Below are 18,009 nucleotides of genomic sequence, written 5' to 3'. Positions count from 1 at the left end.
TTGCACTGTCTTTCAATACTCTACACAGATAACCGTCTTTTGATACTCTACACTAGATTATCTTACAATTCTTGAGGTAAGAGTTCCCATTCTTCAAGGAGCATCTGTTTCAGCTATCTGGTGTTATCCAAAGGCTAAGATTGTGCTGCCAGGCATCTCTGTAAATTATCTCACACATGTTCAATGGCCTTAAAATTGGGAGGATCTCACTGGCCAATCCAGTCTGTGTCTATCTTCATTTTTCAGGAGCTCCTAAACAGCATGTGTACTGTGTGGCCATGCGCTGTCATCCACAAAAACAAAGTTGGAACCAATGGAGTCCTGGAAAAGGCACACATGGGGGGGGAGGATAGCTTCATCACTGTAATGGTCTCCGGTAAGTGAATCTCTCTGAAATGCCAAAAATATGGAACTTTATCTGTGCATTCAGGATAATGTGTCCCCATACAAGCATGCCAAAACTACCCCAATGGTCTTTTTCCGTGATATTAGTGGGATAAAAGCAGGCCCTGATATTTCATTCCATATCACCTGGTGCACATTTATCAGACTGAAATGATTCTCATCGGTAAAGAAGACATGGCTATCACTCTTAACAGTGCTGCCGACAGGCTGCTGTAAGTAGTATACAGTGTTCAGGATGGTTGGCAAATAGGCTACCTTTATGAAGTCATCTAATCTGCAGTAAACCAAGACACCTATCATCTGGTTGCCATATGCAACTGCTGAGCAGTGTTCCACTGTTTTGTTACAAACCTTTTTCATGTGCAAGCTGATGTATCAGTTATCAGTCACTGTTGGTTTCCTTGGCCAATCATCACCAACATTTCTTACAGCTGTACCTGTTCAGAAGGATTTCCAAGCTCGTGGAACAATGCTATTATTAATTCCAAACTCTTGGATGACAAAGGTCAAACTACCTCCCTTCTCAAACTTGCCAATCATTCTACAGTGTGTAAAGGTTTCCTGATGTTTTTAGTAACCATACTGCATGCTCTTTCACTTGCAGAGGAATGCCCAAAATACACTTTCCTTTCTTTTCTTTTTAAGTTGCCTTGCACGAAGTGTGCCAACTCCTCATGTTTTGTGTGCCTTGATGCACCTTTTGACGTAATGGTGCTGATATTTGCATATGCATCATCTTTCTACTCAGTTGGCTTATCAGTATACTTGTCCCCAAAAGCCCTTTTTAATAATTTCAGTGCTGTATATTGAAAAATGAGTTTGTTGTGGAAGTTTTCTATGATAGTATATTTCTATAGTGAAGTTAAATTTTTTACAATTCACAAATTTTCATAACCATTATTTTTTAATTTTTCAAAACTGGAAGTTGATTCACCACAAGACGTTGCTAAGATTGATATGTTGACACTTCAGTAAAGTACTTGTTTTATTTATTTATTCTTGAAAAAATTTTGAAATCTGCATTATTTTCATCAGCATCAGCAACATACAGAAGGATGTTTAAAGTTTTATTTTCCCCTTGAAATTTTAAAGAATAAATTTTCTGAAAAAAAAATCAATGTGTTTATAGTCATGATTTTACAATATGTTATAGTTTGGTTTGTTTCGAAAGAAATATACATTATGTTGTTGCAAATAAATATATATGTAAAATGAAATGGACCAAAAAAGTATCCTTGGACCTTTTTTGTCACCTCTTTTTTGTATCATTCCTGTAAAAAGATAAAGAAAATTTAAAAAAAAAAATTTAAATATCTCGTAAATGTAAATTTATATATATAAAATACATTAAAACAGAAAATAAAAATTTACTCTTGAAATTTTTATCACATCAATACTTTTTATGTTGATTTAACATTAAAAATTGCATAAACAGAACACCTATTTCTCATCTGCAATGTTTACTTGCAAAAATGCACACACTTGATTGTTGAAGTCTTTTGCAGTTTCATAAATTTAACTAATATCACTCAATATTAAAATAATATATTTATTAATGTGAGCTCTAAAAAAAGCTTTTTTATTTTTTTATCACTTATTTTGAATTACTACTTATCGCATAGCTGACCATAATTTAAAATTTTTTTTTTTTCAAATAAAATTGGATCTTTGTTTTGCATATTACATTCAAAGTTTTAAAGAATGGTGAAATTCTGATGTTTTTCATTGATTTTTTTTATATAGTTCCTAAATTCTATACTATTGAAACATTGTAGGTTCTAATATAAGTTTTGAGGCATGGGGAAGAGGGAAAAAAGTTTTAAACTTATAATTTCAAATTATTTATTCATTGCACAGAAAGCTCAAGGAACAAGGATTTTTTGTAGAAATAGCAATGTTTTATAATTTTTGCTACGAACGTTTTTAAGCAGTGACTAATTATCAAATATTATGTAATAGTATGTGTATATTGTAACTTATTATGTAATCATGTATGTGATAACCGATTCAGACTATTCTCACATCATTGACAGAAACATAACAAGAAAGGGAAAATTAGTTATAAAAGAAATGATTTGCAGAATCGGTCTGTTAAGGAAACACTACATGGTCTGTACTTTGATGACAAAGATGACACAGTGGTAATTAAAAAATTAATTCAAAGCTTTTTCGAAATAAAAGAGGACCATTATTATGTTGTACAAGAACTAGGATCAGAATATATCGCTACATTTCTCCTGCTACAGGACATGCTAAAGATATAACTTCTACCATAATTTCCCATTTGACTACACATGATACAGTACAAAGTCTGTAATCCGGACTCGTCGGGACTTCGGTGATTCTGGATTAGGGGTTTTTCCAGATTATAGATTATCAATTTAAATCTGGTAAGATGGCATGCAGAAATTATACAATTAAAAATATGAAACCATAATTTATGAAATAAAGAGCAATTATGATCTAAAGGGTATCAAAATTTATAAAAAAATGCTTAATATTTGTTTGTTTACTTTATTAAACATTTCTTTCAATGTAAGTTGTTTAAGTTGCTTCGTTTTTTGTGCTAATACCGTAATTTCGCACGTATAGTCCGCACGCAAGATTTTATATAAAAAAAATTTCAAAAATCGTCAGATAGTCCGCACCACCGGATAGTCCGCGGACTATACGTCCGAAATTACGTTTTTTTAATACGGCAATATTCCCATGCTTTTTAAACACATCCTTTGTTTGCGCCAATTTCTCACCGCTTTCTCGTCCACTTCAAAATAACGGGGTAAAATCCTAGTATACGGTGCAGCCTTGGCGCGACTTTGAAAATTATCGCCAACACCAAAAATGATCCAAAGAACGTCTATATATATACTATGCACTATATACTATGTGTGTATATACATAGTATATATACTATATATGTAGTATATACTATGTTAAACTATATATATTTTTTTTAAATGACCCGTTAACTACTCATCGTATATGTCCCGTTTTTACTGCTCATCATAAAGTCGCCAAAAGTAGCCAAATCCCGTGTGCACCGAATACTAGGATTAAACCAATAACGGCCCGCTTCTCTATTTCCATCTTTTTCCCGGCGATGTTTCATCAACGTTATCGAAGATGAAAGACAAAATACTGTGCAACGTGCTATACTCGTCATAAGTGGTAATGCTCACTCGGTGTTGCCAAACCACCGAGTAAACGAATCACGCTTTTTTTTTTTTTTTTTTTGTACTCCAGGTACTTGCTACTATGGCTCCTAAAAACCGAGCTGACGCATCAATTACTTTTCCCCCTCCCGGCAGTTGCGCTAAAGCAGTGCGAAGGGCACTGGGATACAAGACTCTGGTTGCGCTAAGTGAGTGTTCATGCAAGACTTTCTTTGGCTCATATCCCGGCATCGCTTGATGCGCCAGCCTGGATTTTAGGAGCTTCTACTTGCTACTACTCATTCGTTCTGCACTATGCTCTATGGTTTACTATCGATACGATACATACGAATGTTTTCTTGGAATCTCGCGCTTTTTTTATATTTGATCATCGGCAGTTCCCGACAGCGTGTTTTTTAAATTTCAACGATTTTAACCGTGAACAACCAGCATATTATCCGCACTGGTGGATAGTCCGCAGTTTCAAAAATTCGCATTTTAAACACAGATAGTCCGCGGACTATACGCGCGAAATTACGGTACTTTCTCTTTAATTCTATAAACAGACATAATTTCTTGTTTAGTTATAAAGTTCCACTGTTCAAGTCCTGAAATCACTGTGTCGAGAATACCGATTAACTTGTCGATTGAAATTTTTTCGTTTTCAATAACCTCTCTGTCACTTCCTTAACTATTGGAATGGAATTATCTGGATCTAGAACCATACTACAGATTTCGCTGTCTGTTAATTGACTGATGATTGGGGCATTGTCTTTGCAATGAAAAACATCTGTTATATCATCTTCATTTATTACTGCTTCTCCACATTTCTTTACAAAAACGAATAACTGGAAAATTTCACCTTTAGTTTGTGATGTCCGAAAACCTTCAAATTCGCGGCTAACATCTTCATCGTCCTCATCATGAAACATGGTAGCTGGCCATAAATTATGCCAAGCATTTTTTAACGTATCTGGAGACACACACGCATGCGTAAAGCATGCAAAAAAAAAAAAAAAAAAAGGTTTGTGGTTTTGAGGTCTGGATTATAAATCATTCCAGATAATGGACGTCTGGATTACGGACTTTCTACTGTATTTCCTTTGATGAACATGATATAATAGGGAGCAGTGGAACTATAATTAATACTGGTTTGTAAAATGGTGTCATCCACCAGATCAGATTGCATGCTGGAGACCACTGCAGTGGTCTATATGTCTCTTACACTTCAATGAACTGCTATTCTATCACTTTTTTAATCACTTTGATTTTGTTACCACAGGACAAAAATTCTTCCCTGAAAAATATTCTGAAGCTATGTGCTATTTTGCCAAAATATGCAACTCATGATGTCACAAGTGCTAATTTCCACTGAGGGGCCATGTTTCCACCTTCAAATTTGGCCCTCAGTAGTGTTTGTTTTTGCTGTATTGAGTGCCTTTTTTTTCCTTTGTGTAATCACTATGGATATTGCTTGCCAGCTGATGGAAAAGCAAGTGTTGTATTTCTTGAAAAGCATGGCATTTTCCGTAACAGTAGAAAATGAAAAAAATTGTGTTCCATGAAGTAGGACTTCGTAAACAATCGCAATTTATGTGTAAAAATTTGTGTACAGATGCCCAATGTAGACAGTTCTCTGATATTTTTTAAGCAAAAACAGGCATCGTAATTATTAAAAACTGGCACCTCACTGCAACTGGATTTCCTAAGCTCCTCTTGTCTTACCTAGGCTGTAGAATGCCAAACTTGTGACCAAGAATCTAAAAATGACAATGTGCTCAGTGCCAAGTTGTGAGTGATGCCGAGTTTCTGCTATTTTCTGGTTTTTTTTTTTTTTTTTCTTAAACCCTCTGAGCAGCTTGGGTTTTTGGATGTGTCATGGAGACTTGCATTCAGAGAGCCTTTATTAGCTAAATTTGTATATTTATGTACTTTAAGCTCTATTTTCATAAACTTACATTTTTTTAGATGACATTCATATTATTAAAGAAAGTAAGAAAGCAAAATATCGTAAATTTTAAGCTAATATATATCAAGTGACAAAAAATCTCATGACCGAATAAAGCCGGCCATGATGCTCAGAGAGTTAAATAAAAACCGACCGCTGTGTACGTGGGGAAAAACAGTGTAAAAAGAGTGTTTTATTATGAAAGTTTCTTTCATTTTTAATTTTGTTAATTGGTTGCTGTTTTATGTAATTCTTAATGTGCCACATTTTTTTTTTAAATGGCTCTTATTTTTTGCATCTTAGCTTTGGCAAAAAATTAGTCTGCGAAAAGTTTATGCCTTTTCGGAAGGGGTGCTGAATAATCAGAAAGTACCGTATTTGCAAATGCATTTTTAAGGTAATTTTGCTAGGTGTGGGCAAAGTCATTGTGTTAAAAGCCATGCATTACCATTGTTAATAAAAGAAAGCATGTGATAAAAGTATGTTTATTAATTTGAACAATTTTTTCATTCAATAGGCTAATGTCATCTGGTTCAGCTGCTCTACCTGAGCCAGTTTTTTATAAGTGGGAAACTATTACTGGCCATCGTTTATTAGAGAGGTTTGGAATGTCAGAAATAGGAATGGCTTTATCCAATCCCTTAAATGGTCCACGAATACCAGGTTGGTTTTTTTTTTTTTAAACCTATGTATTAAGCAATTTCATTCCAATGATATATGACTGAAGAATACATAAATTCATCAAACATAATTCTTTTCATTTTATGTTTTTACTGGTGGCTAAGTGTCTAAATCTTACAGAAGGTAGGCATACATTTCCTGCATGGGTTCAACTTCCTTTCCTATTTTACCATAATTTCACTAATCAACCATTGTATATTTCTGTTCCCCCCCCCCATGTTTAGAAAATGTGAGCCAGAAAAATGTTAATTTAAAGAGCTGTCCAAGAAAATTTTCCAAAGCAAGATATGTCTCAAATACTTTTTTGCAATTTATCTTATGCTACTTGAGAAATGTAAGTGGTTATTTAGGTGTTCTTGTCTTCGAATCTCATATCTTAAAAATATTATTTGCTGTGATAAGAGGATTGAACTTCATTCAGATGGTACAGCATCAGGTAAAGAAATAAATCAAGAAATTTAATTTAATATTCCTAACCTGCTGGTTTATAGGATACTCTTGGATAAAATTAAGTGAATGTTGTGGTATTTCATCATCCTTATTTTTTTGTGGTCTCCATGTGAAATCTGTAAATGCTGATTTCTAAATTTAATAGTTGGTTGCTAATTTTAAAGGTACACTGCTAAAAAAAAAATGGGACAGTGCTATTTCTCCCGTTCTACTAGGCCGATTAACAAAATTCAAACTGCGTTTTTCATTTCTCAAAAGCGCGACTTAGGATATATATTAGATTTATATATAGCATTATTCTAACATAGGTATTTTGACACAAAATCAGACTTTTTCTGAAATAACATACCAATTTTTTTTCCATTTTTCGATTCTACGACTCAAATTATGCCAGAATGCCAAGTTTTGTAAAAATCGTACGAGTAGATTTTAAAATATTAGCTCTCAAAATTTTAGCTCCTCAATGTTAATTTAATTTGGCAAATATTTATTAATATCTCTTTTTTTATTAAACTTTTTTATTTTCCTTTCACATTTCAAAATTTAGGTTAATTCCAAATAAAATTTACCCATTTTTTCTGTTTTATTTTTTAAATTTCTATTTTTAAATAATTTTTATAAATTTTTTGAAAAAAATTTTGAATTATAACCTATAAAATTTTTACCATCATCTTAAAGCAAGTGTATTTCTAAGCATACCTGCAAATAATTAGACTCTTTTATTCAAAATTTTCTAAGATATACACGAATTTACATACTTTCACGTTTTGAAATTTGGCATCTTTTTTTTTTTTTTGAACGATAATAACGCAAAATGTGGTTTATGGATTTTTGTTACAGTGAATTGCCACAGCTATTTTTAACCTTAAATTTCAAGTAAAATTTTACGGAGAATTAATTATATGAAATTTTTTCCCTCAATGATGCATAATAAATATTTATTAATACTATATGAAAAGCTATTTTTTTTAATTATAGAGGATATTATTCAAATTTTTAACTATTTTTTTAATTTCTCTCTTTTTTCCTTTTTTCTTTTTTTTTTTTTAAAGTATTTGTAAGAGTAAATTTTTATCTTCGGCGTTTTATTGTTTGCTACTTTGCTTTAACGTCGTTTAAATCGAATTGTCTAAAACTGAGAACTTTCGTTTGATGTTTATTTGAATTTTACAAAAATATTTTATTACATTAAATGCATAATTTATTTCTAAACAAGCTGTTGCTAATGAAGTGGCTGATACTATCATCCATATTTTTAAAGCACAGTATATTTTTATAGAAACATAAGATTTAGAATAATCATTTTTATAAAAGTCAAATTATGATATAAACATACAACCCTCTAGAGACCGAATTAATGGAAGTTCAATGGTTATGTAGAAATGATCTGCAGCTACTTAATGGCTGGATAAGTCAGCAGGTTCTGTGGACAAGTAAGAATAATTATATAAACGACATCCAAATTCTGGATTCAATTAACAACGAGGGTACAATGTTTATTAAATGCATTTAAGAAGTTTTTAAACATAAAAAATCAACTCATTTTTTATCCTAAAATGTATATTTATGCATAGCGTATTTTCTTTATATCCTTAAAATTCTAATTTAGAATGTAATTGTCAAGAATGGAATTATAATCATCAGTAATATAATAAGTAATTATTACGGTTATTAATAAATCCTTCTTATAAAGTAATTGCAAATATTTCAAAAAACTTTGTCTGAATGCAAATATTTCTAATTTTATATTAATCAAGATTGCACACGATATTATTTATTTGCACTTCAATTCTTACCATCAGCTCTAGTAGAAGTTACAAATCAATTATATTTAATTAAGGAATGACCATTTAAGTTTAGAAACAGCATACCGTAACAGCAATTCAATAATTGGCGCCATATCTTTCATGTTACTCCTGATTGGCAAGCTACATGATTTTTAATGAGTATTCGGGTGCTAGTAACTTCACTTGGAAATCGTGCTTAAACTAGGTTAGTTGGTTATTTGAACATAGAAAGAACATGAGAGCTATTTGGTTAAGATGCTTTCATAGAGAGCCTTTGTAAAGAGAACCTAGAGAACTACGAAAACCAACCACTTTACACAATAACCGCTTCAAAGTTAATGTGAACTTTGAGGCAAATTTTCATGAAAATGTTTCATGTCTGGCTGTTAATTGGTTAACTGTGCTATGTTTTATCTCATGTACTGCATTATGTATTTTCTTATTTTAACTACCCATGTATTATGTTGTGTTATACAACATAATGCTAATGTTCAAAGTGACTTTAGCATTGGTCTGCTATCCATAATGTCAGATTTTTTTTTTTTTTAAATTTATAAAATTCTGTACTTGATTTTGAACATATCTAACACCACTATTTAAGGAAATAGAACATGTAGCTATCTTTTTTGAATATTATTTGTAAGAAGCTACTTTTTACCTGTGCTGGAAGTTGCTTGTTCTTCAGTTTTAAAAATGTGATGTAGAATCCAAAGAATAAGATTTTTTTAACTATAGTATTTATTTTCTATTTTGTTTTAAATTTTATTATGTTTATAGGTTGCGTTGGAAATCCTTTGCCTAAAGTAGAAGTGAAAATTCAGAAGGCTGATGATACGTCTCATGAAACTATTGATATTGTTTTTGGAAATGATTCAGAAGTAGTTGTCAAACCAGAGTATAAAGGAGAATCTGGAGAATTATTGATAAGAGGTCCTAATGTTTTTAAAGAATATTGGAATAAAGAAAAAGCTACACAGGAGTCATTTACTAAAGATGGCTGGTTTAAAACAGGTTTGAAAATTTGCAAATATTAAAACAATTAATATTAATTATATTTTAAATGCTAACTTCAAATAATCAGCATTCTTTCAAACTATTTTGCTTAAATTGCATCATTTGTTAAGTAATAGAGATGGTGAAGTCAATGAGATTTATATTTTTTAATGCATACCTTTTATGGAGAATTTTTAGGGGAAGTAGATAATGCGCAGCTTGTTTCTTCTAGGAATAGGGTACCAGTATTTATTAATTTTATCTTATATATAAGGCCACATACGAGAATACAAAAGTTTTAATGGACAGATGTCTATTAAAATTGTTTCAGCTAGAGGTAAAAATTAATGAAAAATATAAGTTTGTGTGTGTGCATGCTGATAACATGCTTTTATGACACTGATATGTATAATTAAGCTTTTCATTTTGTAAGCAATGAGAATACTTTTTAATAGGGAAATTTAAATGATGGCACTTCATAAATTTAAGTAGAAAGTAGTTATGGTAAAGTACCCATTTAAATATATGCATTGTTTTGTGTTTTTTCTAGATTTCAAAATACCATTTCATGAAGCTTCGAGATTTTGATTTTCAGCATAAAATATAATATATACACCCATCAATGACCAAGTGAATAATATTTCTGAATACGAATAGTTCAAACTGAATTCAAATATCAGCAAATGTGGCGGGGGGGCATTTTTATAGCTATCTCTATACATAGTGTGATTATAAGCCATTTTCCATGGAAAGTTCTTTATGAGTGCAATCCTCCCATAGGCATGTGTTACCCATAATGAATTAAATTAATGAGTGGCTATCTATGGAATATTAATTTGCATGTACATATTGGTTTGTAATCTTCGCAGTTTTGTGTTATTACTTAAAATTACTGACATCTTTGTTTTCAATCATTGTTTGCTCATTTTTTGCAACCCTTCATTCAACGAGTTGTATTTTTTTTCAGTGAACTTAATGAGGCTAGATTGAAAGGAACAGAAATCATGTTATCATTTTCATGCAGGAAAATACCTCATATTCCAATCATATTGCATTGTGCTAATAATAAGTGTTCATGTGACTGTTAATTTATTAAATATGTGTGTCAGGTAGGGATTGCAATAGTGGCTTTTCTAATTCCTGTATTAGTGGTAATTTTGAAAAAAAAAAACTGCATTTTGTTAATTTGAATAAGAAATGGAAGAGAGAAGTATCAGTGACTGATGTGAGGAATTCATAAGACCATTTTGTAATTTTACCAGCATATGTAATTCGTACAGATCACTTTTGTTCATCTGTTATAGTACTTCTTTAAGAAATTTTATTTCCGAGCCTCTTTGTTAAAAGAACGTTTCGTTAAAAGATCTATTATTTAGGTGCAATCTCATTCGAGCAGAATTGATGCCCAGGATACATGCAATGCTTTTAAAGAGGGATAAAATAAAATAAAGGCATTTTGTATTAACAACACATAGGATAAATGCTTATATCTTGTTGAAAATAAAGCCTGCGTGCTCAGAAACAATGTTTTTTTCTTAGGTATATTTTGCAGCAAAATACAATTACAATGAGACAGCATAGTTTATATAATTTATGTGTGGTTCAAGAGCATTTAATGTACAAAAAGAAAATTTGCATATGTTTTATTTTTTCTAGTATTTTTGATATAAATGTTCAGTAATAATAAGCTGCTGTCCTTTTCAATACGATGATTAGCAGTTCCTTAGCACTGCACCCACATTTGCATCCTGGCCATAACATAGATGTTTGTGTTTGTCTATCCCCTTTCTTGTGGGTGTGAAGCCAATCTATCTCTTGCATTGCATACTGGGCAACATTCTCAGTGATGAGAAGCTAAATGTCTCATGAGTTTGTCCATACTTGATCAAAACTAGCAAGTGTCCAATGATTTTGGGGGAAATAATGCACTAAAAATTATATAACTCGCATAAAATTTAATTTTTGTGTGTTGTCTTTAAGTAGTAAGTAATCTTAAATCATTAAAAAAGAAAGTTTTTTATTGCAATTTTTCCTTTTTTTTATAAATTTAATAAAAATGACGAACTCTTACTTTTATTACACTTATGTTTTCAGAACAATATTTATTTACTGGTATTTATGTAATGATAATACTAGTATTAGTGATATTTTTTGGTATTAACAGTCTTGGTGACAATTTGTGTTTTTAATATTTTTAATTGCAGATGTGGTATGAAGAGGAAATAAAAACAATTATATATTTTGTTAGAGCAATATTGACTGAATTAAATAGAAGCACCAATCTGAAAATAAAGTAACTATGGAAGATGTATGTAATGAACTTTAAATGAAAGTGTTGCTTTTGTATAGCTTAATATAAATAACTTATAAGCAATTACTGCTAACTTGAGTAAAACATAAACCATTTGAAAACTTTACTTCAAACTATTAGATTGTAAATTTGGCAAAATACTGAGGAGGCAATTTTAATAGCATTGTAAATATCAATATAAAGCAATAAGACGAAATGCAAATAATTTTCCTGGTTTAAAAATATGCAAACAAGAGCTAAATTCATGTAAATAGGCAATTTAAAATATATAAATATAACAATGTTTGGGTACGCAGTGCTATTTTGAGATTTTTCAGAATTTAAAAATGCTATGAAATTTTATCAGAAAATTTAGATTTGAAGACCAAAATAGTTTATATTGAACAGTTAGGGATTTAACTCATATTTTTAACTGATGTCCTTCCCTTTGTATGCATATAATCAATTATTTGGTTATTTTAAACCAAATTCAAGTTCAGGTTTGGAAGACATTTCTTGTGATGAAGTAAATGGAAAACACTACATGTGAGTAGTAAACTAAAAAGGAAATGCAAAACGGTATTAAAAGCTTAAAATTAATTAGCATCTAATTTCATCAGAACTGATGTATATTTAAATTCACACATGCTTAAACTGGGACACATTTCCATTCATTTTAGCTTTCTCATGTGTAATATTTGAATTTACATATGTAATGTTGCAGCTTTAATTCTCATTAAGCAATTTCATATTAAAAATAAATGAAACTTCTCTAGATATAAAGTTTAAATGAAAATTATAAATTAATAAATGTTTAAATTTCAACACAAAATAAGGGAAAGCTTTGTGTTGACCAAACTTAATTGCAAGAAATCTAATTTAAATCAAGTCAGTAGAATTTTAAATTCAGAAGTGTAGCCCAGCACTTTGATAATTTACTTTAGGTGCAAGTTTATATGTATTTGTTCAACTGTAAATGGCAACACACACAGGGCTATCTCCTTAAGGGGAAGTGATGCTTTCGTGGAGGATTTTATAATGGTAATTGACTTATATTTAAGTTATATATGGAAAACCATGAAGGCTTGCAGCCAGCTGGTTCACCAAGATTTTAACCAAGGTTAATTTCTAGTTTTTCAGTAGTTTTAACCACTTGGTTTCTGGTGGGCATAATTAGAAGCGAACAAATAATGTAAATTTGTCATGAAAAGGAATATCTTGATATAAATTATGTATCAGTATTTCCACAAAGCTATAAAAAGTATTCCCCATCAGTAAAATTGTTTCTTGGATATCTGTATTTATAGTTTTGTACTTAGAAGATTGGTTTATTATTCTCAATCTTTTTCTTTTTATAGGTGATACAGCAACATATGAATCTGGATCCTTTAAAATTCTCGGCCGAACCTCTGTAGACATTATTAAAAGTGGAGGGTATAAAATAAGTGCTTTACAAATCGAATCTTGTATACTTTTACACCCTGATGTAGCTGAATGTACTGTGTTTGGTGTACCTGATGATGTGTGGGGTGAGAGAGTTGTTGCTGTTGTTTTACTTAAAAAAGGAAAACAGTTATTAGATACTGATTTAAAAACTTGGTGCCAAAATCATTTGCCTAAATATTCAGTGCCTTCTGTATTTAAGTTTGTAGATACAATTCCACGAAATGTTATGGGGAAAGTGAATAAAAAGGAATTGAGACTAAAATTTTAAGTGTTGTATATTTAGTTTTTGCGTTACTTAATGTTTTTTCTTGGAGAAAGATGCTTCTACTTACTAAATTTTCTATGTGTTTAATATATAGGGAACAAATTTTCTATTGTATTGCTGATATTAGGTATTTGTATTATAAACATTTTAATGGTTGATTTTATTATGTAATCATGGACTAAAATGTGATATGTCTTTAGGTTTAGTTTAGAGTTTATTGCTCATGTTATTGGTGTAATTATATGCCATACTGGTGATATATATTTTAAATGGAATATAAATTTTGTAATGAGTAGGAGGGGAAGAAAACAATTGCACATAATATCCCCACACATCATCTTTGTGGTTTTAATTACAGTGTAAAAATTTTTTATTAAAGTCATATTTTGAGATAAATATTCATTTTTGTTTTAATAGGATGTTTTCATATTTTGTATTATCTTTAAGTTTATGTGCATATCTGTGCTGTAGAGCAAAGCTTATTTTGATTTAGGATGATAAATAAAAAGGTCCTACTTTCTGTTGCCCAGACCATCGCTGATAGTGATAATAGAAGAATTTAAAAGAATCAAAACTTAACTTTCAATCTGTGGTGATTTTTAATATCTAAAAACTTAGCAAAAGGTTAGCAAATTTACATAAATTAATTATATACATATGTTTAATCTAATTAAAAGTATAAGCAATCATATTTTTAATTTTCTGGAACTTTTTGTAAGATACTTAAAGAGTGAAAAGGATAAATAAATCTTACTTATGTAATAATTAATTTTGATATTCATAAAGACAATAATCTAAGTAATAAATATGGTAATGTCATGTGCAAATGCATTCTTGTAGCTCTTGCTGGGCTCGGTGAAAATCGTATAATGTCTATGTTTGTCTGATAATTAAATGATTCATTTATTGCTAAAGTAAGAGTCAAAATTGATCAAGTTCTCTAAAAAAGAACTAGAGCCATTATATAAAACCATAAGAGTTTGGAATAATCATTTAAGCAAATTTACATACATGAGACTGAAGTGGTAAAACATCATATATATATATATATATATATATATAAGTAGCTTAGCTTGCATTGTTGAGATCAACAACTGAAAAATTTCAGTATTGTCAATATAAGCCAAATGGTACTGATTAATGTTTCTTTTTATTTAAGAAGAAAAATGAAACTTTGAGTTTTCATTTGGTTTTCTTTCTTTCTTTCTTTCTTTCTTTTTTTTTTTTTTTTTTGAAAAAAATCTGCTGTGTATTGTTTTCCTTTGCAATAAAATTATGTTTTTGACAGATGCTGTTGCGGATGGATTATGCATGGGATCTTTCGTTTATATTTATTGTAAAAGAGCATTATTGGATATAACATTAATGAATCATTTAAAATGCAATTTTACTTTTTTTCCCAGCAAGTTCTGTTTTATACAGTGAGTGTTATCAATAAAATGCACTTCTGATCTCCTATAATTGGACAGTTGGAAAACCTTTAACTCTTATTGTGTACGTTACCTGTCATAAAATCCAGTGGTTGCAATTAAATTTTATAATAATATGCAGAATGCAAGACTGTAGATCTGTATATGTTTAAAATTTATTTAAGTAATAATATACGTATATTTTTTATATTTTGATATTTTCCTGTTTATACCATGTTATATTTTGAAAAGAAATGAAGAAAACAAAGTGGAAACTTTTAAAACAAATTTGTTTGGAGTTGAATTTTAATGAGTCAAGATTATAAAGATTTAGTTCCATGAGTTAACAGCAGTAGATATTATTTTAAGAAATAATGCCACCCAGATAGTATAGTGGTTAGGGTAACCTACTGTGGTACCGTTTCTAGGCCTTGTTTCGAGTCCTGGAGAAGGCATAGTTGTCCATCCTTTCACAGGAGGCAACAGTGGCAACTAGGTGGTTTCACAATAAAATGGCCAACTTTTGTGGCCTGAGGCGTGGCCAATGCTGAATAGGCAAGTGGCTGCCATTAGATTGAAAAAAAAAAAAAACTTTAAGAAATAAAATAGTTGTATGCTTTGGATAATTTAGATCTCTGATATTTAAAAAGACTTTATTAAACTTTAAAGTGGTTAAATCTTAAAGGTGTTTGATTATAAACTCAAATTTTCAGATCTTAATCTGAATTTTTTTTTATTGTGAGATCTTTAAGTTCTTGATTAATTTACATATCATAGGTATGCCTGAGCAAATATTTTTCGACACTTTTTCGACTATGAGTAGTATTTCTAAAAAGGTAATTTTTTTTAACCGTCATGTATATTTATTATTTATTTTCATTTAGTCTGAGATCATTTAAAAGGAAAATAACAATAAGTGATCCGAAATATGGGAAGTGAAGTGGCATTAATGTTAGAACTATCGAAATGAGTTAATAGTTTTGAAGTCTGTTGAAAAATTTGCATTTTGCAGGGATAGCAATGTTTCTGTACTTCTAATGGAAAATAATAGCAGATATTAACTTGGATTGTATATACATTGTGTCCATGAAAGTCCTTAGTCAGCCTTTATTTTTGCAACTTTTGTTCATAGACATAATTACAAAATATTTTCAATTACCCAAATATTCACATTTTGTCATTTTCCCATACGACTTAAATTTCAAAGTTAAATATCTTGGTCAATTTTTAACATACAGGGATGAAACTTTTTGTAACTTTATTTTTTATAATGAGTATAAAATTTTCCTGAAGACAAATATAGGGATGAGGGGGAACATATGAAAAATTATACAAAATTATACAAAATTTTGCAAAGTTGATTTTTCTTTTAATGTGCCCAAACAGGAATATTTGCATTTAAAATGTTTTTATAACTGGAAATATATGTCTGTGACAAAAGTGGCAAAAATAAAGGGTAAAGGCTTTTGGGCACCTGGAACAGAAAATAAAACAGCTGTAGTACATTAAACTGAATTTATTTTCATGTACTCTGCATTTTATTATGCCCCTTATATAGTTTTTTTAAAAATTTTATGCCCATGATGCCATGTGTAGGCAATAATATGAACGCATAAAAAGTTAAAAATACTGAAACATTTGGCACTCTAGATCGAAAATGAAACATTAGATGCATTATTGACAATCCAAAATAGAATACCATGAGGCATGTGAGATATCAAAGCCATATTTACTGGACAAATAAGATACAAGGATGAATTGAAACAGTTCGATGTGTGGAACACAAAGAAATACAAGTTGTCACAAGGACAATAACTTTTGTGACACATTTAGCCACTGAACACTGCCAGTGCCTAACTGATTAAGACTGCAGAATGCTGGGAATTTGAAGTGGTTTTGATTCCAGGTGAAAGTGTTGATTGCTTTGTTGGTTTTTGCATTTTTGCCCATGTGTAATGTTAATGCAAGTAAGTTTCTGTTAGAAAGCGAATGAAAGTATCGATCCCCTTTGGCAGATAGCTCTTGCATGTTTTGCCATATTCAAATAACCTAATGCCTAAGCATTGAAAGAAAGAGGTTTAGATATGTACCTGGGGGTATGTCAGTCCACAAATGAGCCATGTTCATTCATGCTGTTTTAGCTATTGAGCTTTTAAGAACGTACTGGTTTCCACACATTGCCAAACTTCTTGCATAGCTGTGGGAGGGAGCTGTATACTGGGCCACTCATTTACCAGTCCTTAACCAGATGTGTGCAATGGGTGACATCTCAGAAGAATGGATGGCCAAGGTAGCAGTGTGACCTGTGGGCAATGAAGAACTATTGAACATTGCTTGCCATGTGCAGTTGTGCATTGCTGTATTGTTTTTGGCACTGCTGACTGGACATCTTATATGCTATTAAGGTTCAAGCCATTTTTATCGAGACAGCGAGACCATCTAGCTAGCCAGCCATTTGTTACCTAGCTAACCAAGCTGGAGGGTAGGATTAGTAGGCCTATTGGACGTTAATTTCTGTGTATTAGTATAATTGCAATAACAGTTTACAGATGCAGTTCTACATACATTATGAAGAACTAAAACTTATAGACACTTTAATTTTAGATATTTACAACGATGTTTTTACAGTTGCAGTTCCAAAGAACAGAAAATTTGAAGCTGAATAAAAATTTTGAACAGAATTTGGAATTGTGTGTGTGGAAAGGTGTTACATTTATTACAGAATTGGTGTTTACAATCTGAATTATTATTTAAGGCCTTTTCACTCTTGATAGGTGTTACAATTCATCAGTGTTATCATTTATGTAATTAATTATCTGTATCACTTTAATTAGAGTTCCATAATTGCCCACGAGTAATTCGCATGATTTTTGTTCATTACTTGTGCCTTGCCATCATTTGACAATTGTGTAAATAGTGACTGAGAGCACCTGGAACATATGTATGCTTCTCTTTAACTAAATCTGTGTAGATATGCAGGGGTGGGATGATGAGTTTGTAGCTATGTGACATAATTGCAGTTAGTCTTAATTTCTGTGGAGACGTTCAAGAAATATTTACAGGTCAATTCACCTTCATCCATGTTGTCCCAACTCTGACATGGCCTGAGCTGTGGTCTTGTTCTTGAGGTGGGTGGTTTGATTTTGAATGTAGATAAGATGGTTATAATATCTGCTAATGTAG

At 30.9% G+C, this 18,009-nt stretch overlaps 1 protein-coding gene and 1 long non-coding RNA gene across 2 annotated transcripts in view; one reads left to right on the top strand and one right to left on the bottom strand.

The window, feature by feature from the left end:
• Positions 1-14,706, top strand: part of LOC118184051 (malonate--CoA ligase ACSF3, mitochondrial-like) — a 28,859-nt gene extending 14,153 nt beyond the window's left edge. Inside the window, exons 4-6 of the mRNA XM_035353691.2 lie at positions 6,023-6,168; positions 9,201-9,434; positions 13,065-14,706. Coding sequence (XP_035209582.1) covers positions 6,023-6,168; positions 9,201-9,434; positions 13,065-13,420 — 736 coding nt within the window. The 3' untranslated portion in view covers positions 13,421-14,706. The remainder of the gene's footprint in view (positions 1-6,022; positions 6,169-9,200; positions 9,435-13,064) is intronic.
• Positions 1,456-17,047, bottom strand: LOC146992991 (uncharacterized). The gene is made up of 2 exons (XR_015039237.1): positions 16,917-17,047; positions 1,456-1,676 (listed from the first exon to the last, which is right to left on the bottom strand). It is a non-coding gene; the product is annotated as an uncharacterized LOC146992991 (long non-coding RNA).
• Between the last annotated feature and the right edge of the window lie 962 nt (positions 17,048-18,009).

Source organism: Stegodyphus dumicola, chromosome X2 (assembly GCF_044657685.1).
Source record: "Stegodyphus dumicola isolate Sdum_Otavi_A_Nest chromosome X2, ASM4465768v1".
Classification (NCBI taxonomy): domain Eukaryota; kingdom Metazoa; phylum Arthropoda; class Arachnida; order Araneae; family Eresidae; genus Stegodyphus; species Stegodyphus dumicola.
The sequence above is the reverse complement of the archived record's forward strand: the minus strand, read 5'-3'. Positions and strand labels throughout refer to the sequence as shown.